Source organism: Paroedura picta, chromosome 7 (genome assembly GCF_049243985.1).
Source record: "Paroedura picta isolate Pp20150507F chromosome 7, Ppicta_v3.0, whole genome shotgun sequence".
In the NCBI taxonomy this organism is placed as follows: Eukaryota; Metazoa; Chordata; class Lepidosauria; order Squamata; family Gekkonidae; genus Paroedura; species Paroedura picta.
This window is the reverse complement of record NC_135375.1, coordinates 87,930,292-87,954,644: the sequence shown is the minus strand read 5'-3', so window position 1 is coordinate 87,954,644 and position 24,353 is coordinate 87,930,292. Positions and strand designations below refer to the sequence as shown.

The window sequence follows — 24,353 nt, the reverse complement described above, 5'->3', positions numbered from 1 at the left end:
GCAAAATTAAAACATAACAAAACTAATATTCTGTTTCCCTCCTAGGCAGAGGAGTGCTTGCTTACATTTCCATGCGTGAACCCTCTAGTGGCTCAAGTCATGCTAAAGAAGAGTTTGTCATTGGAGTGGCTCCTGTCGGCAACTTTTGACCAGCTTCAGGAACTTCTGCCTGAAGTGCCAGAAAAAGTTTTAAAGGTCTGATGTATAGGGTATAAAAGCCTGTGGGTGTGTATTGAGGGTGTTTATGTACATTTATGTACACATACCAATTCAATACAGGTTGGGTTCTTTTACCAGAAGACTATGAAGCCAGTACTAGCCTGATCTCATCAGATCTCAGAAGCTAAACAGGGTCAACTCTGGCTAGTACTTGGAAGGGAAACCATCAAGAAATACCAGCCTGAAGCAGAGACAGGCACTGGCAAACCAACTTTGAATGTCTCTTGCCCTGAAATCCCTATGGGGTTGCCATAATGACTTGACGGCACAAAAAAATAGCCATATCGAATCTGAATCCATTAGAGTTGTTTCGTGAAGGGTTCCAAAATTACTATTTTTCATATAGTCTGTGTGTTCCTTAATGTCTGGGAATTACCAGTACTTTCCTAGATTGTAGCATCCATACAAATTACTAAAGCTGACTTTTGCAGTTATGGTGCATATCTTATTTTCTGTGAGTAATTCTGAAATAAGCAAACAAGGCACAAGTAACAAGTATGAATGCATTTTTCTTTCTTGTATGTTGGTCCTTGTATGTTGGCTATAGCAGAATGTCACACATGATGGCTTGTACCAATATAGCTTTCTTTAAAAAAAGAGCCAGTATAAAAGAAATGTTGCAGGTCTGTTCCATGCAATCCCATTGGAAAAGCTTCCTCTGTATAGATATCAGGGATGGCAATTTGTGTTGATATAGACCCACTTTTCACATTATTGGTGCAATCTGGCTACTATTGACAACTAGTTGCAGCATGATGAACTCCCACATAGGATGGACATGAACTGGCTCACAAATTTGGACTGGTTTGTGGTTTGCGAAGCGATATTCGTGGATGGTGTTTGTCCTGAACATTCACACACTTTGGTGCTGTTTGTTTCATAGTGGTCCATCAGCTATTTGGAAATGGATGCATTTCCAGACAGTCTCCACAAAATTTAATTGTTTACAAAACTCCAAGACAACAGGAAGGCCCCCAGAATTCTCCAGCCTTGGAAACACAAATAGGAGCCCTCCAAAGCTGCAGGCAACAGAGTTCCCACTCCGCTCTATGGGATCAGAAAGCTATATATATGCTCAGTGCAGTGCCACACCTTTTTGTCTGTTGGCTGTTTGCATTGTAGTTAGACAGAGAGGCAGGGAACTTATTAATAGCTAGCTACCAGAGCATATTCATTTATTCCTTCCTGACTGTGAAATCCTTTTCCCTACTAGGATTTGGGTGTTGGTGGACTCATAGCTTTGAGCCACCCATCTCTCTGCTCATGCAAGAGGTGGGGCTTGGCTTTTGCGTGCTTTGGCTTAGTGAGGACTCATATTTTATAATGTCCTGATTGGCTGAAATGTCAAGCCTGTTTGGTTGAGAAGTCAACGGGAATGATGAGCCAGTCTTTGGAACTGAAACTGAGTTCAGCATCCCCATGCAGGATGGTGATGGAGGAGATGATATCCTGCGTGGTGCTTGTCCAGAACCTCGGTCCTGTACTCACCTAAGAGAGTCCCGTGGGTCCTCAGAATGGTCCAGCAAGGCCAGCAGGAACCTGGGGGGCAACTCATTTCATGGGCCTTGTAGCCCAACAGGCCAGGAGTCAGCTGCAGAATCACTTACTCCAGAGGAGCAATTAGAGAGGAGCCAGGGGCCAGCTACCAAATCATTTACTGCAGAGGAGCACCTGGAAAGGAGGTGGCTGTCAGAGCAAGCTTGCCTCAGGGCCAGAGGAAAGAAAACAAGGAATAGCTGGGAAAGGGAGATGGGGCTGGGAATGGCTAAAGGGGGAAGGCTAGGGTTTAAAAGGAGACTCTTGAAAAAGCCAGGGAGGATTTGGACTTGGTGGCTTCTTTGTATCACACAGCAGTGATGTTTTGTGCGGTGTGGTCTACATCTGTCCCTTGCACATAGAGCAGAATCCCTTTGTAGCCCAGTGGCAGGACTATCTCCTCCTGGGACCCGGGCCATGCCCCAAACAGTCCTGCTGGCTGCTCGAGAGGTCTGCTATGAAGTGCATGGTTTTGCCTTGCACTCTGGAGAGCTGAGCTTTGACTAACGCAACTGCACCAGTGAAAAGGCTATGTCTTCCATGAAGAAAAAAAGTTTGGCCAGCCATAGCAAAAATCTTGACAAAGTCAGTGACTGCTTCCTGGGCCCTCTATGCAGCCCTTTTGTCCATTTGGAGGGTGGCTCAATTTGAAATCCACCCATAGTGTGCGAGGAGCCTTTCTTGGAAGGACCTCCTGCTCCCCCTCCTTATACCAGCAACACAGAACTTATGTCTTACATGATCCCCATTTATACCATTACTGTGATGTTACTGCTATAGTATGAATCTTCACCATGTTCTATGAGGTTTTCATTTTGTGGTAGTTTTACTGCAAACATGAGAGAATTAGATTGGTTTGCCAGAAAAAAAACATTGGGATTTCTTTGAAGACCTGTCCTGTTTTGTTCCTTGTGAGAATACTACCTGATGATTATCTACCCAAGACAGCTAAACCAGTGCTTCTGGTGGATCATAAAATCATGTCCTGTCATCTTAAAATGTTATAATTAATATAGTAGCCCAACATACATTTATTTATTTAAGAGGAAGAACCACTTAAGTTGGAGAAAGTCTCCTTAGGCAAGAGGAATGCTACTTTGGGTATGGTTGGATCTATTCCAACATGAACATTTGAATTAATATTATTTATTGCTGTATATATAGATATTTACATTGGTTAGCAAAAACATAACAATAACTCTTTGTGTGTTGTTGTAATTATTATGCACATTGAAGATGTCCTAGTCATTCAGGCTTAACCATGCAGTATACTTAGTGGGGAGTACAGAGTTGAATGCTTTCTAGGTTTGAATGGACTTAAACCTGTTTTCCGTTTCAGCACTTTAGTGACATTACATCTTTGTACACCTTAAACCCACCAACTGAGCCAGAACTTCAAAAAAGAATTGTGAAATGTCAAGAAAAGATGAACCCTAACATTGGCACCTGCTCTCCAGCTCCCAAAACTTTGTTTTCCAGTGTTCAGGAGAATAGTCTGTTTGCTGAGTATTCAGGATACTTTAATGAAGTACAAAACACCACAAGTGCTTCCTCAAGTTACTACAAAAAAGAGCCTTGCATCCCTCTGAAACCAAACGGAAGGCACAGCGCAATAACGCCTTTAGGATCTTCCCAAGGAAAAAATTGCTCATTTGAGAAGATTCATCATGGTAGAGAGGCAAAGAGGCAACATTTTTTTCCATTTCTGAAAGATGTGGAAGTAAAGAGCAGAGAGAATTCATTACAGTGCAGTTTTGGCGAACCTACCCATAATAATTTTGAAGAAGTAGTGCCAACTTTGGGGTATAACCAAGGGGGCATTAACACTTGCAGAGATCCCACCAAAGGGAATATACCCTTAAGAAATAAAAATGGATCAAATTTGGATGCCCCTGACTTGTTAAAAGCCCCTCCTGATCAAGACCTAAAAAGTGTACTTGGGGTGAGAAAACAGCCTCTGATGAAGCAGCACAAATCAAGTCCACATACCAAACCTTCTTGGTACCTGAATGGTAGTAGAGAAAACTTCCTGTTCCAGCAGAGTTCTGTCAATTTTCTGGAAGAATTTGGTGGGACAGGATATAACCAGCCAGGATTTCAGTTTGAAGAAAGGTTCCTGGATGACTATCAGTCAGCGCCAGCACCACATTCATCTCAGTATGAGCCAAACTTCTGTAAATCAACAACTAATTCAGAGAGATTCTTTAATGTGGACTTTCAAATAGGTGAAGAATATACAAGAAAAAGGTTGAGTTTGTCATCTTCAAACAGAAGACAGCAAGATACTGCTGCAGGTATAGTCAAATTACAGCCCTGATGCTGTACCTGTTTTCTTTGGCAAAGTGGGAAAATAGTTTAAGTTAATATAACCGTTTCTCTTGCATTTTTGCATTATAAATCTGAGTAGTCCTTCTACCATGCTCTAATAGTTTTTTCTGAGGAGTATTTTTGTATACTTGCAACTTGGAATCTTTTGGTAACTTTTACAAACCGAAAAAAAACCCCAAATCAGAGGGAACCACTTTCTATTTCGAGAAGTGTTCTGTTTAACTAGTTCTCCTCCTTACATATCATGCAGTATTAGTAACCTAGATTGAATTAATGGATCTTCTTAGTGAGAATATTTAGTCTTTGTTCTTTAACTCTTTGAAGTGGCATGTAATTTCTTGCATGTGTGGCTAGAAGAAACATCAGTAGGTGACTGCATTTATCCACCACATCATAGTACATTTTAAAGCAAAATCTGTCATTGTTCGAAGTCATGCAGGGAGTCACCAAAATGGAGCCCATTTGATAAATGGACTATTTTGCTCAAATCCAGTCCTAGTCTAACTGTTGACCTTATTCAGTTCTGTGATACCTATTGCCTTGGCCATGGCCCTCCAGCTGTTGCTTCAGAGACTGCCAGGCTGCATAAAGGAAAGGCGGAAAAAGTTAATTGAAATACATGTTACTTTTATCACCAACCCTTTGAGAATTCAGCTGAGCCAAAGAGACTTGTAAGCAATGCATGTACTGTTCTCTTGGGCTGAGATCTGAGCAACAGACAGACATTAATTAGTTATTCAATAATGTAAAGTAATCTAAACACTAAGAATGAAGGGTGCAGCCAATGTGGCATTATTGTAGTCCTTTGTTTGTCCCTTGTTGCCCTAGTACTACTCTTCGCACATTCCCGGAAAACTGGTGCTTTGTTTCTCTGGAACCATGAGCTTGATTTTTTTTAAATCCCCACCCTTCCAAACAATGGCAAATAAGGTGCAAATGTACAGGAACTGTATTTTATTCAAGCAACAATAGATAAATTAATGGTCTGGAAGTACCCAAAGGTGTAGAGTTATGGAAGCCAAGCAGAAATGAACCTGATCAGGTGCTTGGAGTGAGACGGTTGAGAGCCTGTGTAAACCACCCTGATCTTTTGTAAAGGAACAGCAGGTTAATGTACAGTGCAGGGCAAGGGCCATCAATTTTATCCTCTAAGAGGTCAATTCTTTGTATTTTTCCCCATTAAATTCAAAAGATATTCAAGTGCATCTTTACTATGGTAAGCCTATTAATTTCCATTTTAAGAGGCCAGTATAGGATACAGTGCAGCTAGTATGAAAAAAATTAGTTTGGTGGGCGTCTTAGGTCCATGTAAAACTCTTTCAGCTGGTTCCACAGAGATATCCATACTAGGCTGATGCAATACAAAAACCCTGGAGTTTATATTCTAACCTGAAAATCAGGGGGATTTAAGTGCTTAACTATGGCTAGATCATACCTTTAAATGCTTCTTAAAAACTTTTTAAACTGTTGGGATGGATTAAGCATGTAAATCTACATAATTTGAAATGTTTTAAAGTAATTTCTACATTTTATTTTTTGTTTGTTGTTTAGGTTTAGAACTCACGCAATTACCACAGCTTAAAAAAAGACGTCTAACATTTGAAAAAGATCCTGGAAGGAGTGACGGTCAAACTCGTCTTAAGTTCCTTTAAGTTGTTATTTCTTTTAATGGCAATATTCTTACCAAAAAAAGTAGTTTAAAATTAATTTTATAGTTACGTATTTTAATTCATTATAATCAATGTTATAATCCATTGGTTTTAATTCGAGTTAGCTTTTTTCTTGAATGCGGTGTCTTTTTAAGAAACAAATTCAATTAAGATTGGGGAAAGGGTGTTACTGGATACAACACACATTAAAACACTATCAACAAATTGTGAAGCATCTCTGTAATTTGTTTGCATCATCAGTACAAAAGGGCTCCCCCCCCCTCCAAATCTGGAGGCAGTTGGAAGTTCCTACCTCTTTAGACACAGGTCTCAAGAAATCAGCAATGCTTCCCGTTTGTATTAAAGACTGACCACTTAATCCTAAGAATTTACCACATGAAGGGTTAGGATACAGCTTGTGACTTAAAAACAATCCCAGCATTGGATCCAGCTGTCAGAACTCTACATTCTCCAGCAGCCATGCTTTACTACCCTCTTCAAAAGGATTCTTAAATATCCCAAGCACAACAGCACAAGAAACACTTTGCTAGCCCATCCTTGGCTGATACGTTAAGTGCTAAAATAAAAGCAGGACATGAAGCATCCCTGAAAAAGTCAAGCACTTTTTCCTTGGGATGCTCCCATAGGGGCACCTGTTTAAGCTGCTGATCCTAGGCTAGAAACGGAGGTGTAGAACAGATGGGGATTATTATGAATTCTGGCACCCTGCATTTGTGGACTACAGAGATAGAAGTAATGAAACAGCACACCATCTGCATGTGCCTCAGGAAGACACTGTGGATGCTAAATCGTCCATGATCAGGTTCAATCAGCCACCAGAGATTCTACAAACCCTGGTTTTCTAATTGCATGGGGGCAGCAGAGTCTTGGTAGCTCAGTGCAGTTAGAAAGGGGGATGAAATTTAGCCTTGCTAAGCCTTTGAAGGAGCTCAAGATTTTTAAAAGTACAAAGAAAATGTACTGATTGCAATGTGTGGATGTATCTCTAAAACAGTGGTTTCTCAAAAAAAAATCCCCCAACAAAACAGTACATGGCATTCACTGTTGACGCCCCTAGTTTTGAGGTCTGTGATGTAAGAGTTTTCCATTTCAACATATTTGGCAGTATTCTTAAGAAAAGTTTGGTAAATGGCTGATGTCAGGAATCTGCTGTTTAAAAGTAATTATATATCGCTCTGCAAAAAAATGTAATCACAGTCTCTGGGCTTGGTTAGTTTAGGCATGACTTGTTCCCATTTTGAGAGATACCATCCAGCAAATGTCCCTTCTCCTTTTCCTTGACTGTTTCCTCCTTTTGCACAGAGGAACTCTAGGGCAAGCAGTTTGAAAATAGGAAAGACAGAGAGGTTATGGTGGATACATTTTAAAGCATCCACTCTGGCAAGCCTTCAAGGAGGCCCTTTAAATAGTACAGCTTCTCATTTCTAGTCATCCTCAAAATAGACAACAACTTGCTCTCTAAAGGAAAAAAAAGTTTGTGCTTTGTGTCTTTCCTTAATCTGAGTTTTAGTACTACTGCTAAGCTATATTTTGCCTTCCAGGTAAAATCAGCACTATCTACTTCTAGGTAAACAACAAACATTGTAACAGCTGTTAGAAGACAGCAGAATTTACACTGTCTTTGAGAAAACTGAATTTACCCCTGGATTAGGATCATCACACCAAAATCTACAGCTTTTCTTCAAAGCAGTCTCTCTACTTGATGTTATCGTTAAAAATATCCATATTTTTAACCAGAACTGAATTATCAGTTAACACTAGCATTGTTACAGAACAAGGTACCAAAGGAAATGAAGCCCCTGGATGCAGTGGAATTGGTTGAAAATACAATGAAGAAACATGACTGAACGGTTCCTTGTGTACCGTAACAGTATAGCAAATGACTGTAGTTCTATGTTACGGGTCCCTGAAGGAACAATACTGGGGCCAGTAACAATTTAATGTGTTCAAAAGTGATCTGGAATTTGAGACCAATAGTGATGTGACTTAGGCTACAATCATCAGAACATTTCTATGGAGTAACCCCTGTTGAATAAAATGGGATTTACTGTTTGAGCTGGCCTGTTCAGGATTGCCCTCTAAGGAAGCAATCCTAAACAAGGTCTACTATGTGAGAGTATGCTGGACTAGAATCATAGACTTAGAAGGGGCCATACAGGCCATGTATTCCAACCCCCAGGCTCTGCCTGTAGCATCCATGATAAGTACAAATCCAGTTGCTGCTTAAGGACTGACGGTGATGGGGGTACTTGGCAGCTGATTCTGCTGCTGAACTACTCTGTGAATTTTTTTTTCCTGATACATAGTCAGTACCATTTTACACTTGGTTTCTCAACCATGGTTTCATGAAGCCCTGGGATTTCTTGATGACCTTGGAAGGGTTTCATGAGTGGGTAGGAGTTAATTAATTTTAAATATATATATATTTTAATTTGTTAAACATTTATTGGGTGTTATTGGCCATATATGGTCATGTTGGCCTGCCCCCCATGGCCAATGATGGGCCAGGAGGGGTTGGGCAGGGGAGGGGCCCCAGGTGGGTGTGTATACAACTATACTTCCCAATTATATTCTACATGCTTGCACTACTTCTGAGGTTTCTCAAAGCTTGAAAAATGTTTCTGGGGTTTCTCAAAGGTAAAAAAGTTAATAAAGGCTGGTTTAACCCTATGACTGGGGGTCCTATCCTCTGCTGTCAACAAGAACTGCTCCCTGCCCTCCTACAAGTGGCAACCTTTCAGAGCAAATGTCCCCTCACAACCTCTTCTCCAGGTTGAACTATATGAACCATTGATCTGCTCCATCAGGGCTGTTCTTATGTTCTTAAATAGAGTTTATTCTGAGGAAAGTATTCTTACTATGGCACTGTAGCAATGCAATACTATGCAGTTTCTCCTATGGTAGCCAGTAGGCTTGGACAAAAATGCCCTGTCCCTTTTTAAGAGACATAATAGCAAGCTGTACACCAGGTGATATTTTTTACTTCCATATCATGAAAAGGTTCTACTCTCCATCGCTACACATGAAGCTCCTATTAAAGGGATAGTACCCTTTCCTCTGGGCTTGCTAGCAAACCTCATCACCCCAGCCTAAATCCACCAAAATCAATGAAATCAAATTGTAGGAAGGATATTAATCCAAGTGGACTGAAAGGAATTCCAAAACTGTATTAATGGGAGAGCAACAGAATTGCAGATGGCAGTGTCAATTCATATATGATGAGTCACAGAATTCTGGCTTCTCATCAACACTGATAGCGTCTCAACTAGTGATGGCTATCCTGGAAAGTAATCTTGGTCGTGGTTGATAATTCAATAAAAACATCAACTCACTCTACAGCAGCTGAGAAAAAAATCCCAATTCCATGCATTCCAGGGATGGAAGCAAAACAGCTTCCTTCGTCATACAATGAATAATATCCACCAAATCATGAGGGATGGATTTTTTTTATTTTGTTTAAGCTTCTAATATATTAATACAAACAATGGTGTGTAAACAAAACATTTTCAAAAAAAGTAAACAGTGTTTGTGTAAAAGTGCTTGGTAAAACAACAAAAAAACAAAGGCACCCGACCCCCAAATCCAAAGAGATTTCTAGAGGTTCCAATTTCATTTTAAACTTTGAAAAGGCTACAGTAAGGAACCGCTTGCAATTGCCTTGAGTAGTGTTTATTTGCTGAACTGCACCTTAGATACTGTAAAACAGTTTTCTGTAGACAAGGAATAAAAAATACACTGGCTCTTCTGTGGCAAATATGTATTACAGACGTTATCAGCGATTTCTGTAAATTGTCACCCACAGAATTCAAGAATAGCAAAACCTCATTTTATGAAGAAAAATAGTCCGTCCGTATGAAATAGATGGGCACTGTGCTCTTACAAAAACTTGGCATAATCCAGCTGAAGTTCAACACTTTTAAATCAAACACGTGATTTTTTTTGAAGTTAAGAATGTTCTTAACTATGCAACCTAATTATCTACATTTTTATTCAGAAACACAGCCACTTTGTGGGTCTTATTCCTAAGTAAATGTTTGCAAGGCTTCACTTTAGCTGGATCATGACCACAGCACACACTCTTACTCAGAAGACAGAAACCACAAAGGTTTCTAGCATATTGTTCAGGTTCAACAAAATAAAGGTACAAGTCATTTTGATTTGAGAATCTTTTTCTAAAATCTAAACATCTTAGAGAAACCTGTAGAAAGGAAGGACTTTCGGGATAATGGTGACAGTGGACTCCATTACAAAAGGAATTTTTTGTGTATTAAATGCTTTATACAAGTATTAGCAAAGTATCAGGTACTGAGCTTGATCAATCATACTAACAAATGTCTAAAGACACCATTTTGGCCACACAAAAATATGGACATAGCAAGAGAGGAAATGTTTGCTGAAAACAGGAAGGTGGCAGGGATTCTTCTTGTCTTGTCTGCAACAACAGGAAAGAAATGTTGTTAAAAGATGGTCTTTCTCTTTTTTTTTCAACAGTTGCAAGCCTCCTAATCATTCTTGTATTTGCATGTGCAATCCATATACTGTGTACAGTTGATTCTCCCACCCCCTAGGCTGTTTCATAAATATATAGAGGAACAACAATGGATAAGGATGTATGTATGTTCTTGCAGAATGTACATGCATTCACCATAACTTGTGAACAGGGCTCCTGAGCATACACATACACACACACCTATTGTGGGATCCCAGGCAATGGAATCCATGCCACACAAACACAGGGTGGAACACAGTCTTTTTTGTAATAGCATTTGTCCTGCGAAAGGCATTACAGCATTACATTTCCCCACAGGTGTCAATAGTCACTCTCATTTATCCAGGAGAAATTAAAGGGATGTACTCTGAAATCTAAACCTGTCCTTCTTACTCTCTTGACTATAATCCTAAAGAACTAAGCCTCTTCCTTGCCTGCATGACAAATCCTGACCTACACTCTTAAAGACAGCTGCACCAAAGATCCTTCCACAATGATTGTACCTGTCTTCAGAGCAATGCACAGGACCTGGGCTCCCGAAATGGATTGCTTCCTGCAGGGACTCCAACCAGCAATGCGTCTTTGCAGGCATTCTGCATACAGTACTGCTGAAGCTCTGCAGCTGCCTGGGAAACCTGGAACATTGAAAACACACAACAGCCGAAATGGCAAATAAGTTATCTGAGTCAGAAACCATCATTAAATGCTTTGTGAGAACCATTCTGTAGTTCTCAACACGGAAACCATGTCGTAACTGGAGATTCATGACTCTGTGACATTGGTCTTCAGTATGCCAGATATGTGGCACTGGAGGCCCCTGATCAGACCCTCCCCCTTGTGCAATTGAGCCGCAAAAAGCAGCAAGGAGGGCAGTAAGGACTGAGGCTAGGAGTGTAAAACATTAAACGAGTTGGATAGGATTTGTTCAGTGTTTATATACTGCTGCAAACCTTTAACATTCAAAATGCTTGGGAGTAGCAGCTATGAAATAGTACAGATGCACTGGGACACCAATATGGCAATAATAAATCCAAATAGAGTCGTCTCTCTTCAGTTTCAGATGTTTTTTAATTCTTACTTCATATAAGTTCCAACGCGTTTCGCCTGCTGGCTTTGTCAAGGGACAAATTATTAGTGTTTCAGACAAACTTCATATAAGCAAATACGTGTCTCTTGGACAGAGTATAAGGTCATATTAACTGCAGCTACTCCTAGCTGATGGCGTTCCAGACGCAGAGTAGCAGCTGGCAGAGCTCTATGAACTGATGCAAGTGCACAAACTGAGTGAACAATAGCTGGTGTCCTGACTAGACATCCCACACTTCTGGTGAATTTATCTGCCCTGTGGGTATGTCACTCCCTGGGGTCAAGGTGTGAGTGTGTGTGTGTGTGGGGGGGGGGGGGGGGAGAAGTACCTACTTTTTCCATATTAGGTGAAATGGTGGGGGCCATTTTGACCTGGGAAACAGATTGGTGGAGGGAGTTAAATGCCCTAGTACTACAGCCACAGTATGTACCTTCCTTTCTCGAATCCCCATGTCTGTTCTTTAAAGCTAAATGACATGCCAAGGATCAAGTTACAGATCCGCAAAATCATGTGTTATTTGATGCAGCAACAGAAAGAAACCTGAGCTGGTGGTTGTCCATGCTGTTTAACGCGGCCTGATCTTATGACCACATTTCCAAACATTATCCCCACCATTTGGTGACATCTTACTAGTTATTGTAGTATTAAACTAGAAGTGTGACCTGATCATTAGCATCACTGGCCCCTTTTATGCAATTCCCCCTATGTGAAGAATACTATTTGTATCAGATCTGGGATGCTTCCAATGTTAGCTGATATTAAAAGGTACTGTAATTTTATATATTTAATTTTTTTTCTAACCCTCCAGCCAAGAAAGCCTTACAGTGCTCTGATTTTGAAATGAGGGTTTATTTTAAGCAGCTGGGAATTTCTTTTTTTCCAGATGTCCATGGTCCACAATTACCCAGCAGGAAGGGTCTCATGGGAATTGTAGTCCATTGGCATCTGGAGAACTACAGTTTGGCCACCCCTGCCCTGGAGCAAAATGCTGGCCTGGAAACATCAGCTTTGAGGGAAATGACGACCAGCTGGCAGTTGTGTCTCTGCGTAGTTGTTTTTTACCACCATGTATTGTTGCATACTGTTTTAATTAATTAATTAATTTATTATTTATTTATTTAGATTTATATACCGCCCTCCCCGAAGGCTCAGGGCGGTTTACATTAAAACTAGTCAACGATACATGAAACAGTCTTTGTTAAAACATACAGTAATTAATAACAGTGGTTGTAACCATATAACAGAATAATGTAACAATATAACGATGGTACAGTGCAATACCACAACAGGTCCAGAGCGCTCTGGTGGAGTTCTGGGAGGAAGGGGGGGGAGCGGGGGCCCTTCATTCGCTGTTGGTTGTGCCTGGCGGAGGAGCTCCTTTTTGCAGGCCCTGCAGAACTGTTTAATTGGGTTTTAATTGGAGTTTTACTATTGATGCTGTATCCTGCCATGAGCTTGTCGAGAGTGGCAGGAAATAAATCAAGAAATAAAATAAATGGAATAAAATATTGTCAGTGGTGGAGTTAAAATGAAACTGATTGTGTCTGTTAAAATGAACCTGGATCTCCAGAATCCTAGCCAGCCACTTTAACCAGGTAAATGTGATGTATGCTTGAGGTACCTAAGGACTAGGGGCCAAAGCCTCTTGATCATGAACTCCAATTAATAATATTTTTAAAAAATGGATTAAGTAAAAAAAAAAACAACAACCTGAAGTCCATCTGGCTATTATACTTTCACTTTCTCTGTGTACTCTTTTTTTGGTTTGGCTGTTATAACAATTGGACACATTTTTACTGTACTCTGGCAAGGTATCAGAATTGTCTGTTTATACAGCAAATGATTTTATGGCTTTATAGTAAAAAAACTGGTTGAATTTTGGGTAGAGATAAGATGAAATTCACAGTCAAAGTTCTGAAAACAAGCTACATAAGGGGAATGAAAAGACTTAGGCTTCTTTACTAAAATTTAGTAAAAGCCATACCACCTAAGAAATCAGATTTCTTTGCAAACTTGCCTTTCTGCTTAATTGGGCTGAGCTATGAGAGGTACTTCCTCTTATCATCACATCTGTGGTCTCCCATCAAAGTGATTAATGAGAGTCATCTGTATTATTTATATTTCAGTCTCCTTCCCTGGGGAAATGTCCTTCTGTTTCCACTGTCTCATTAGTTATAGTGACATGAATCAAAGTGGCACATATGCATCATATTCCCATCCTCCTCCAAGCTGTCTCTTGTCTGGGAATGTATCCTATCACTATCTCAACATTTGTGACCAAAACACAGGAAAGCCCTCATTTGACTGACATAAACTTACAGAACCAAAACATATGCAGTTGGAGAAGCCTTCTACAATGTGATGATGGTGTTGGAGAAAAGGCTACAATGGGGTAGGGCCATGACATGTTGACAGAACAAGACGGTCCCAGGTTCAATTACTGTCATCTCCTATTAAAAGGATGTGGTAGTCGGCGCTGTAAAGAGACCCTGGAAAACCACAGCCAGTCAGGGTAGACAATCCCAAGCTTGGTCAACCCAGTGACCTCAGTGTAAGAGAGCTTCATGTGTACAAGAGAGGAAATTTATTGCTTGGTGACAACCAAACCCATCAGTCACTCTTTAGGAACTGGAAGAAGTGGTAATTCCATATGTGATTGTTATAGGAAGCCACCAGTCAGAGATTCCCAGCCTTGATACCAGGATGAACACACATTAGCTAAATAAAGCTAAGCTGAGGCTACTGGTTGAATTCTATATAGGCAACACTGAATTTTTAAATAATTGTTAAGTTCATGGTTATATATTAGTTTTAATTGGAATATAATTATTCTATTATTTCTTTACATGGGGAATTTAAAAAAAAGTTAAAACAGGCATGTGGAAAGGAGCGATTTTTTTTGGAGGGAGGTGCATCAGATCACAACTGGTCCTATGGAGCTATCAGGGCAAGGGATATTCAGAGGTGGGTTCCCATCACCTATCTCTCTGTCACAACCCTGCTATTTATTGGTGGTTTCCCATCCAAATACTGATCAGGGCAGATAAGATCTGAAAAGACTAGGATGACCTGGCCTATCCAGGTCAGTGCTAGAAGCTAATATAGGCTCAAGTGAGTGGCTCGTTTTCCCTTTCAGAGGTGGGTCAGCCATCTGTCAGTCACAGCATGTTGGTCTTGATTCTGGTTATTACCATTTAATAATACAGGAACTTTAATAAACAGGGTTCTTTATAGTCTGTATTGGCTTCATTTTTGCGACAGCCCCATAAAATGGGTTTTTAATGGCGGGTGAGGTGGGTGGGGCGGCGCAAAAATGAATAAAGAACACTGTTCAATAAAATGCCTGCAATATTAAATGGCAATAACCAAAATCAAAACCAACACACTGTGACTGACAGAAGGCTGTCCCACCCCTGAAAGGGAAAACAAGCCACTCACTTGAGCCTGTGGGATTACTATTAAATTGCCTTTGAGAAGAAGGATGGGATGTTAAATACCACAAGAAGAATTCTGTCTGCCTCAGGGAGAGAGAGCAGAGAGAGCTCAGCTCTGGCACAGGAAAAGAGTAAACAGAGTGAAGGATAGCTCTGTTTTGGCTGTGTGGCAGTGTGGTTTGGCTCTACTTCTAACAGAGAATGGAGTACCCAGTTGATAGGCCTGACTCTGGCAATAAGCAGACCGTGTATTATGTAGGCCGACTCCTGGGAAAGGACAGGCTGGTTTGGGTGGAGTCCTGTGTGTGAGAGGATCTAACCTCACAGCTAATTAGTAAAAGTCTGTTTATGCTTAGAAGAATTAAATAAAACTGAAGGTGTTCTCTAAATTAATCTGCCTTAGCCAGGTTTCTGTTGTGTCTACCTGGAGCCCTGTGCTGCTGATCTGTTCCTGGAAACCATTCTGAAAACAAAGTTTGAGCCCAGTGGCACCTTTGAGACCAAAGAAACAATGCACACTTTTCTGTGCTCTCAAAAGCTTATAACTTGAATAAATCTTTGTTGACCTTAAAGGTGCCGTTGGACTCAACCTGTTTGTTCTGATGCTTCAGACCAATAGAGTTACCCACCTGAAAATAAATAAACCTTGTCTGTGGTAAATATACAATTCCTGCCTCAATGACCTGTGCACCACAAAACGTACCTCTCAGCAGTGAACCCAAAGCCTAGACACTCGCTATTTGTAGAACACCTGGTAACTGAGGGGAAGGTTTATAGTTTTAAATAAACGGTTCCCCACAAATTATGGGGGGCTGTGTGGGTCCCCACACAGGGCCTGTCACACGTGCATGCTTGCTCTTCTCATGCACATTAACAGGAGCAGTCCCCATCAAAAGGTCAGGGTAGTACTCCCAAGAGGTACTAGATTAGAGACTGCCCTGGGAGGAAAATTTAGCTTCCAGCCCTGCATACAAAGACGATTTCTGCACAGAGGGGTAAAACAGGAGTGGCTTCCTGCTTGCAAAAGTGGGATGGTAAATCTCACGTTTGCAGCCCTCCTCACAAGGAGACCCCTCCTGCCCCTGTCCAGGCTTTTTTGCCTCCTGCAAGGGAAAACAAGCTGAACTTCTCCCTGCACTCCTTGGCTTGTTAATCACAGCAAGCCACCAGTCACACCACAGCTGTTCTCCGGTAGAATAAAACTTTCTCCCCCCAGCCCCCCCATTTTTTGAAAGACACTTCTATGTTGCTATGCAATAATGCCACAACACAGATGCATCTTTAATTTAAAAAATCAACATCACTATGTTGCTATGGAGAAACACCATTCCCACCCCCTTTTGGGATTCATGTTTTTTCAGACTTTATTTCTGTCTGGGTAGATTTCTGAGACACTGTACATTGTCCCTGGAGGCCAAAAGACATTTTGTGCTAATGGTTGGCTTTAAAACAAGCTGCTCAGACCCCTATGTGATTGGGAGAAGGCAGCCAGATCACCCCCTTTCCCAGCTCATTCCCCAGTTCTAGAAAACAGAAATGGGGTTGTGTTTTGCCTGCCTGATCCCAAAAGGACTGTGGACACTTTAAAGATGATTTTATTTCAACTTTGATAATGTAGGTTTGCGGTCACACCGCAATACGGACTGCACTATTTAAAAAATTACTTGGAGCATGAAATGGAGAGGGGAGGGTGAGTGCAAAGACAGGACAAAGCTGTCAAGACTATCGCATGTTTCCCCCTCCATACGGTCTTATCCCTGTTTGCCCACTGATGGAATGTGTGATTTAGGATGGTCAATCCAGTTTTCTTGATTCCCAAAATCACAAGTTAAAAATGGCCAATCATGACCTGGCTAATGGCGATGTCATGTGGAGGGGACTCTATATGTCGCCAACATGTGAAGGCTGTCCAGGAACATTTTCCTTGTGCAGAAATGGCCAAAGTATACAGTTTCTGCTCACATATCAGAGAAAGGTCTGTGTGCTAGAACTGACACTAGTACAGAAGCACTACTGTGCAAAATGTTTATATAGGGAAGAATGAACAAAAAATCATCCATATGAATACACAAACCTGCCTTCTACTGATTGAGACCATTGGCCCGTCAAAGATAGTACTGTGTACTTTGAACTGGTAAGATTCTCTCCAGGGTGTCTAGCAGAGCGCTTTCACATCACTTCTTCCCTGATCCTTTAAACTGGAGAAGCCAGGGATTGAACCTGGAGCCTTCTGCATGCTAAGCAGATGCTCTGCCATTGAACCACAGCTCCATAATGTTGACAACTGAATGTTTTAAGATGGTTAAAAGGGAAGACTCAAGAGTTAAAAAACAGAGGAATGTGCATAAACAAATAATTCATGATAATGAACAATATATGAATGATTAACAATAAGACAGCTGCATCCTTCTCTTAGCTCATTGTACAAACACCAGCAGGGACAGCATCGTAAGTAGTAACTAACTGCATGTTCCCAGAAGGCAACTTTTAATACAGTCACCAACTTCTTTGTTTTACTGGCAGCCAGGTCAGGGCTGAATCTGTAGCATCTCAGTGTCCCCCCAGGCACAATGATGTCAGAGAGAGAGAGAGAGAGATGCAAGTCACCCAACTGCACATTGATTATGGCACGTGCACATCAAATTGACACAAATGTGTCAACAGAGGTAACCGCTAACAGTATAGGCTAAGTAATTAAACTCTGTATCTGCTATGCTGGACATAAACAAGGTGTTCTGATGTTGCTGAACTTTCTATAAGGTTTCATCAAAACACATCTTTAAGTTTTAGTAGTACAGACAGCAAGATGGATAAGGGATTCAGTAATGCAAATGTCTAACCAAGTTGTGATAAATACGGGGACACTTTCAAGAATATAATAGCACCATTGTGAGCAGGGCCTGACAGTATAGTCATTCAGAAGGGGGTGGGTGGGGAGAGAATGGGCAAGAGATCTTGTCTTGGCGACCTCAGATAAGTGGAACTGGATCTGGAATAACTGGTTTGGTATCTGAATTAGAGAATTTTTTAGAAATGTTATCAATGGTATCTGTCCCCAGGAAAGCATTCACAATTAAAATCATGATGTTATTGAAGATGGGGATTGTCCAAGGGTTTTTGGATATATATTTTAGAATTGTAAAATTAAGTTTTAAAATAAACTATTGTGGAATTTAATCCCAGACAGGTAACTGGGTTAGTCTGTTGCAGTCACGGAAGTCCAACAGAGACCAACAAAATGTATTCAGTCATAAGCTTTTGTAGACTCACTGTTAACTGCATCTTACAGAAGCTTAGGCCAGAATTAATTCCTGCTGAAAGAAAACTCCTGTTCAGTTTTATTATGTAGAAAAGTAGGCAATATAAGAAAAGAATTCCAACAGAACCTGCGTATATTTTATCAGGATTATTAAAAGAGTAAAGAAGACACAGAATTTGTAATTAACTTTAAAGTGGTTTATAGCACATGAGATTTCAATGAAACTGACTTCCTATTTATGTAAGTGTAGAATAACTGAAAACTGATTTTTATAATAATGTTTGTCATTCTGGAATAACATGTTCAATAAACTACACTTTGTTCTGCCTCTTGTAATAAAACTGGAAAAATGCACACACACACACAAACATTTAAAAGGATCAAAAAGTGCAACATCACTATAATGCACAGGTCTTTTATAAAGGGTGGAATTTATAAATATGTTTTATATCAGTCTATGACTTCTTCCAGGCATAGCGGAGACTTTTCTAGGCTACTTTACCACTAAGTCTGTAAAAGTTAATAGCTCACAAACATAAAACCTGTCCATTTATACCCACCCTTTGGGAATATATCTGTAGCTTTAAACGCTTCTAAATTTTCCTGTGTAGTCACCTAAAGATCTTTTTACATACAAGAACCAAGCAGACAATGTTTATTTCAAAACTTGTCATAGCAAATTAAGTAAGATCAGGTCTCTTTTCTATGCTATTTTATTTCAACAATATCATTCCTATTCAGAAATCAAGCCTGAAATATACAAGGAAGTTTTGACTGGTGACCTAAGAAAGATTATACTGAGACTGTCCACTGATGGTTTGTGTTTTCTAAGAGCCCAACAGTTATAGGGATTCTTATCCTTTGCAGCAGCCTAGAAAGTCCCATACCGCCCTATGAAATTTTTAGGATTACTAATAAAATCTTCAAAACTAGTTGTAATGTCAGAGTTGACCATAAACTGTGAGAAGTCAGAAGTATAACCAATGCAAGCCATGTTCATGCAGTAAGCACCTCTGCTGATACCAGCAATCAAATGCCATCTGTACAGCCCAAGGCTCATTGTTCAGTTGTGGAGCTCCTGGTTGTGAGTGTTGTTCCTGGCGTCTCTACGTTACAGAACTCAGAAAGCACGGCTTGTCTGCTGCCTCAGCAAACAATACTGGCCACAACAGGAAGAAGTCAGTGGTAGAGTTAAAAGGGTCAAGGTAGCAGGTGATGTGAAAGACTTAAGACCCTGAAGAGCTGCTGCCTCTTTGAGTAGACAATATTGACTTCGATGGTCCTATAATCCGATTCATTATAAGGCAGCTTCACGTGCTTTCTAAAAATAATTATTTCAAACATCTTAACAATGAAATAATCTGTTCCTCAATAAAATGGTAAGAGGGTGCTGGGCGTATAACTTGAATAAAACTCTGTTATCCTGAAATGTGCCGTTGGATTCAACCTGATTGTTCATGGGTAGGCGCTGTGGGTGGGGGATGTAGAGAGGAGGGCCCTGCCTGCCTGCACCCACCTCCAAGCCTTGCGCTCGGGCAGCTACACAGGCCAACCAGGCCCTTATCTGCCGACAGAAGAGTACCTTCATCAGTGAGTGCGCGTTTTTTGAGGGGGACCACCCCGACCTCACCCGCACCATCTTCAGGACTCCCGCTTGGGTAGCTGTGCCGGTGTCCAGGATGGGTGCCACCGGGCAGAAGGGGGAAACAGCCCCAGCTTTGCCCGCATTGCCTTTGAGCCTCCTGCCCCTTTGCTCCCTTCCTCCCCCCCTGCCTCCTTTCCCCCTTTTCCTTCGTTCCTCCCTCCACCTGGAGATCCTAGCACCCCGTTGTATTCTGAGAACTATGAACACAATATTAATTGCTGTATTCATTAAAACAAGCAAATAAAGTTCACTGTTTCAGGAAATATGGATGGGACAATCATATATAACTGTGAAGTCCCAGATTTTAACCTTCCATAATATTAAAAATGGAGGTTAATCTTTTCCCCAATTTGTTGCTATACATAAACTTGCTGTCGCCAACAAAGCTGTTATGATTGTTATAATGTTCTATGTAATTTTGTACAACATTCTATGTAAACCACCCAGAGCCGTAGGAAAGGGCGGAATAAAAATCATAATAAATAATAATAAAAATTAATAATGCAATAAACTCAAGCTTTGGTGTATCCTTATGAGAAAGTAAAGCCAATAATAGCCATTTGGGATCTAGCTCTAACTTTACACTACAGATCTTGTGAATCATTGAAGTTGGGAATACAGAAAGAGAAATGCCTACTCTAGCTGGGCATTTCCCCAAACTGCAAGCCAATGGTATTTCATTACCTTCTAATCCTTGTTCTTGACTTAGTGTTCCAAAAACACTGTACAATATCTTTTATGAGGAATACTCAAAACAATACAAAATAGCCTGCAGACTTTTGAGCTGTTAAACCAGGCTTTCTCAACCAAGGTTAGGGGAGTGGGGATGACAGAGTGGCGAAGGCATGTGCTGATGTGACCTTCTTGGACTAGGGGAAAGCTTTGTGATAGAATTACATCCCCTCCCCCAATAAACACTGTACTCCCAAACATGTTTAGATGGTGCCTTTCTGCCTCATTTGCCTGTTTCTTTTGAGATCCAGTTTATATTAAGGCAGCAGGTCTGAAGGTGAAAACAACTCTTATTTAGGCTATCTCCCTTTGGTGAAGAAAAGCAAACTGGCCCAGCCCAGAGTGCAGGTACGGTTCTCTACATCAACCATCTGAAAATATTTCTGTGTGGTCACTTCCTGTGCTGTGGGAGTGGCCTGGTGATGTCACATTTGGTGGGAGTGTCTGGGTGACACCACTTCTGGTACCATGTTAGTTCTGGGAGCATGGCAGGAAGGTGTGAGCTGCTGCCATCACTTCTGGGATTTCTTGAAGCCTGAAGAATGATTCAGGGGTTTCTTACAGTAAGAAGGTTGCGAAAGGTTCTGTCAAGCCCTGTTCTCCAGGAATTGTGATCATGGCATGAGATACACCCATCCTTTCAACAAAATCTCACCCAGAATGATGAAGTTCTGGGGAATCCTTGTATTACTTTGCATGAACACAAGAAGATAAGACTTTTGTTTTGAGGGGTTTTCTACAGACCAAGGCTGACACCTGAAACTTTCTGAATATTGAGTCCTTTGCAATGCAACCCTAAATTGAGTTACACCCTCCTAAATCAGTGAAAGTCAATGGGCACTAAACTCTCTTTAGGGATGCACTGTTATGCACACATTTCAGCCACTCCCTCCCCTTCCGCAATTTAACTGCGGTAATTATAGCCTAAATAAGATTTGTTTTCACCTTCAGACCTGCTGCCTTAATATAAACTGGATCTCAAAAGAAACAGGCAAATGAGGCAGAAGGGCACCAAACACGTTTGGGAGTACAGTTTTGTTGTTGTTGTTTTTTTTTTTTGGGGGGTGCAATTCTACCACAAAGCTTTCCCCTAGTCCAAGAAGGTTACTGGGCGCCTTAAAGGATTCGGCTCCCAGCCCACTGACACGAAGGCCGGGGGCAGCCACACAAGCTCCGCTCAAGCCTCTTATCCCGAGGAACAAAGGCACGTTTCAACGGCAGATACAACGCGCCAGCTGCAAAGGGAGGGAAACCCCGGAGCGAGCTCCCAACAATGCAGACTTTATGATGAAGTCTCAGTCGCGTGTCCCCAGCCGACAGTCACGCATTCCGTCCTTCACGCAGAGGACCGCGCAGGTCAACCGAGGGCAGAAAGGGGCTTGCCTCCCGCCAGCCCCTTCTTACTAAAAGCGACCGCGCAAAGAAAGGCAATGGGAGAACTGCGAGTTTCCCGCTTCCACCACAGGCCCGGAAAAAGGACTCCTGGGAGAGGAGAACGTCTGGATGGTTCGCCTCCCCCCCGCTCGCCTGAGCGACGAAGACGACCGCACAAAAGGCTGCGCGAAGCCGCTCTCTCTCGCTAAGGAGAGCCCAGGGCTCTGCAGAGGCGGCAGAAAACGCTTTGTCCTCTTGCAAAGGGAGCGGCGGCGGCGGCGGCGGCGGCTTCCCTCCCCCCCCCCCGGAGAGCAAGCGAGCCCCCTCCTCGGCCAGACGGCCGCGCCTGTATCCCCTTCGGGCAACCGTCTGCACGACCCGAGCACCGAGTCGCACTTACCCGGATCCTTTCCACGCCGGCCTCCAGCTTCAGCTGCTCCACCAGGCGCTGCATGGTGTTGAGGCTCGAGTTGGAAGACATGCTGGCAGCTGTTAAGAACTCGGTGGGCGTCTGGCTCCGGACTTCCAGACAGGCGAAGCTCTTCTCCCGATGCAGGAACTGAGCTCAAAGGGGGAGGAGGCAGCGGCCGAGCTCCCCCGAGCCCCCGCCTGCCTCTCTGGCCGATTGGGAGGCAGCCAGGCAGGCAGGCAGCCAGGAGGAGCCAGGAGACCCGAGGAGCGAAAGGCGGGATGCAAAAAGCAGCGCGGACGCTAGAGCGTTGGGGATGCAGAGAAAGCAGCTGGGATTTGGGTGCAGTCGTCTTTTCCCCTCCCCGAAATGCTTGGTTTTGTTTTACAAAACGGTACCTTCTTGGAACGAATTCACGCCTCTCGGTGCGCCGGAAAATATCTAAATAAATTACTTTACGCGATACGGGCTGGGCAGGATTTGTGGGTTCCAGAGTCGTTACCTCAGAACTCTGCCTCCCGCCCTGAAAATGCCTTTTCGCGCAAAGCAACATAAAACCGTTCCATTTTCCAGGGACTGGGTAAAAGCCGTAACAGCCTGGAACGGCCATTAGACAAACAAGACTGCTGCAAAACACATTGGGATGTATTACAGGCACTTGGGAACAATATTTTTGGAATGAAAAGGTGGAAATCCCCCACCTTTATTAACCCTTACCAGGCCAAAAAGCTTCCGGAAGAGGCCAGAATGGCCATTAAACAAAAAAAGAGTACCGTCAAAACAGTGGGATGCATTAGAGACACTTTTAGATATTTTAGAAATGATAAAGCAGAACTCTCCCTCCTTTATTAACCCATTCTGGACCAAAATGCCCCTGAAATGCCCTGGAACAGGCATTAACCAAGAGTATCACAAAAAACAGTTCTGATCCCCTGGGCCACATGGTGTGCACCTGAGGGTGCTCAAAGAATTTTATTCTGGAGAGTTTGCAGAACCCTTGTTCTTTAGGAACTCTTGAAGGACTGCAGAGGTGCCATAAGACTGGAGGTGAGTGAATGCTATCCCAAATCCTCAAAAAAGGGAGGAGAGATGACCTGGGAAACCACAAGCCAGTGAATCTGACCTCTATTGCAGGGAAAATAATGGGGCAGATTTTAAAGGGCAATCTGCAAACAATTTGTTGATCCAGGGAAATCAGCACAGATTTATCTCCAATAGGTCCTGCCAGAGCAACCTAATTTCCTTCTTTGACCAGGTAACAGGCTTATTAGATCGTGGAAACTCAGTGGATGTTGTTTACCTGTATTTCAGTAAGGCTTTTGACAAGGTTCCTCATGATGTTCTGATGGGTAAACTGGGGGACTGTATTTTTGGATAGGTGGATAGGGAACTAGCTAGAAAACCACACCCAAAGAGTGGTTGTCTATGGTATTTTTTCAGAGTGGAGGGAAGCGAGTAGCAGAATGCCACTAGGCTAAGATGACCAGATTGTCCCACTTTAGGAGGGACATCTGGGGGCACCTGGCAAATTATACTTACGTTGAAATTAAAAAAATATATATTACAATACTATTTTTGTGTTCTATGAAACTTTTTGTTGCTCCATATAGACCAAATTTTTAATCAAGAACCCCCCTCCTCCCGGTCAATGGTGTCCCGCTTCACCAATGTTAAAATCTGGTCACCTTACACAAGGCTCAGTACTGGGCCCAGTACTTTTCAACATTTTTATCAAAATGGGGGACCATTCCATTTGCAGATGACACCATATTTGGAGGTGTAGCGAATGCCCCAGAAGATAGAGATCGATTTCCATGAGATCTGAGCATGCTGGAAAAGTGAGCATATAAGAACAAGATGCAATTCCATAAGGAGAAGTGTAGTGTTTTACATCTGGATCACAAAAGTGAGAAGCATGCAGACTGGATGGGAGACGTAATCTTGGGGTACTTGTGGACTGTAAGCTAAATATGAGCAGACAGTATGATGCGATGGTAAAGAAGGCAAGTGCAGTATTAACAAAGGTTTCACATCAAAATCACAAGTTGTCATAGTCCCACTGTATACCACATTGGTATACTGTGTGCCATCCTGGAGGCCTTGCTTTAAAAAGCACATGGCCAAAATGAGAGGGTTCAGAGGAGAGCAATGAGAATGATCTGGGGCCTGGG

General features: G+C 42.0%; 2 protein-coding genes and 1 non-coding gene across 4 annotated transcripts in view; 1 reads left to right on the top strand and 2 right to left on the bottom strand.

Moving 5' to 3' along the window:
* Nucleotides 1-9,108, top strand: part of SHOC1 (shortage in chiasmata 1) — a 49,988-nt gene extending 40,880 nt beyond the window's left edge. For both annotated transcript variants that reach the window (XM_077345297.1, XM_077345298.1), the window contains 3 exons: nt 46-195; nt 3,095-4,049; nt 5,635-9,108. In XM_077345297.1, the coding sequence (XP_077201412.1) occupies nt 46-195; nt 3,095-4,049; nt 5,635-5,735 (1,206 nt within the window). In that variant the 3' untranslated portion in view covers nt 5,736-9,108. The remainder of the gene's footprint in view (nt 1-45; nt 196-3,094; nt 4,050-5,634) is intronic.
* A 72-nt stretch (nt 9,109-9,180) lies between these two features.
* On the bottom strand, nt 9,181-22,755 carry GNG10 (G protein subunit gamma 10). Its single transcript, XM_077345302.1, has 3 exons — nt 22,174-22,755; nt 10,746-10,877; nt 9,181-10,185 (listed from the first exon to the last, which is right to left on the bottom strand). Exons 1-2 carry the CDS (start codon nt 22,252-22,254, stop codon nt 10,752-10,754), a joined length of 207 nt encoding a protein of 68 aa, XP_077201417.1. The 5' UTR covers nt 22,255-22,755; the 3' UTR covers nt 9,181-10,185; nt 10,746-10,751.
* Nucleotides 16,963-17,034, bottom strand: TRNAA-AGC (transfer RNA alanine (anticodon AGC)). The gene has a single exon. It is a non-coding gene; the product is annotated as a tRNA-Ala (tRNA).
* Nucleotides 22,756-24,353: the final 1,598 nt, after the last annotated feature.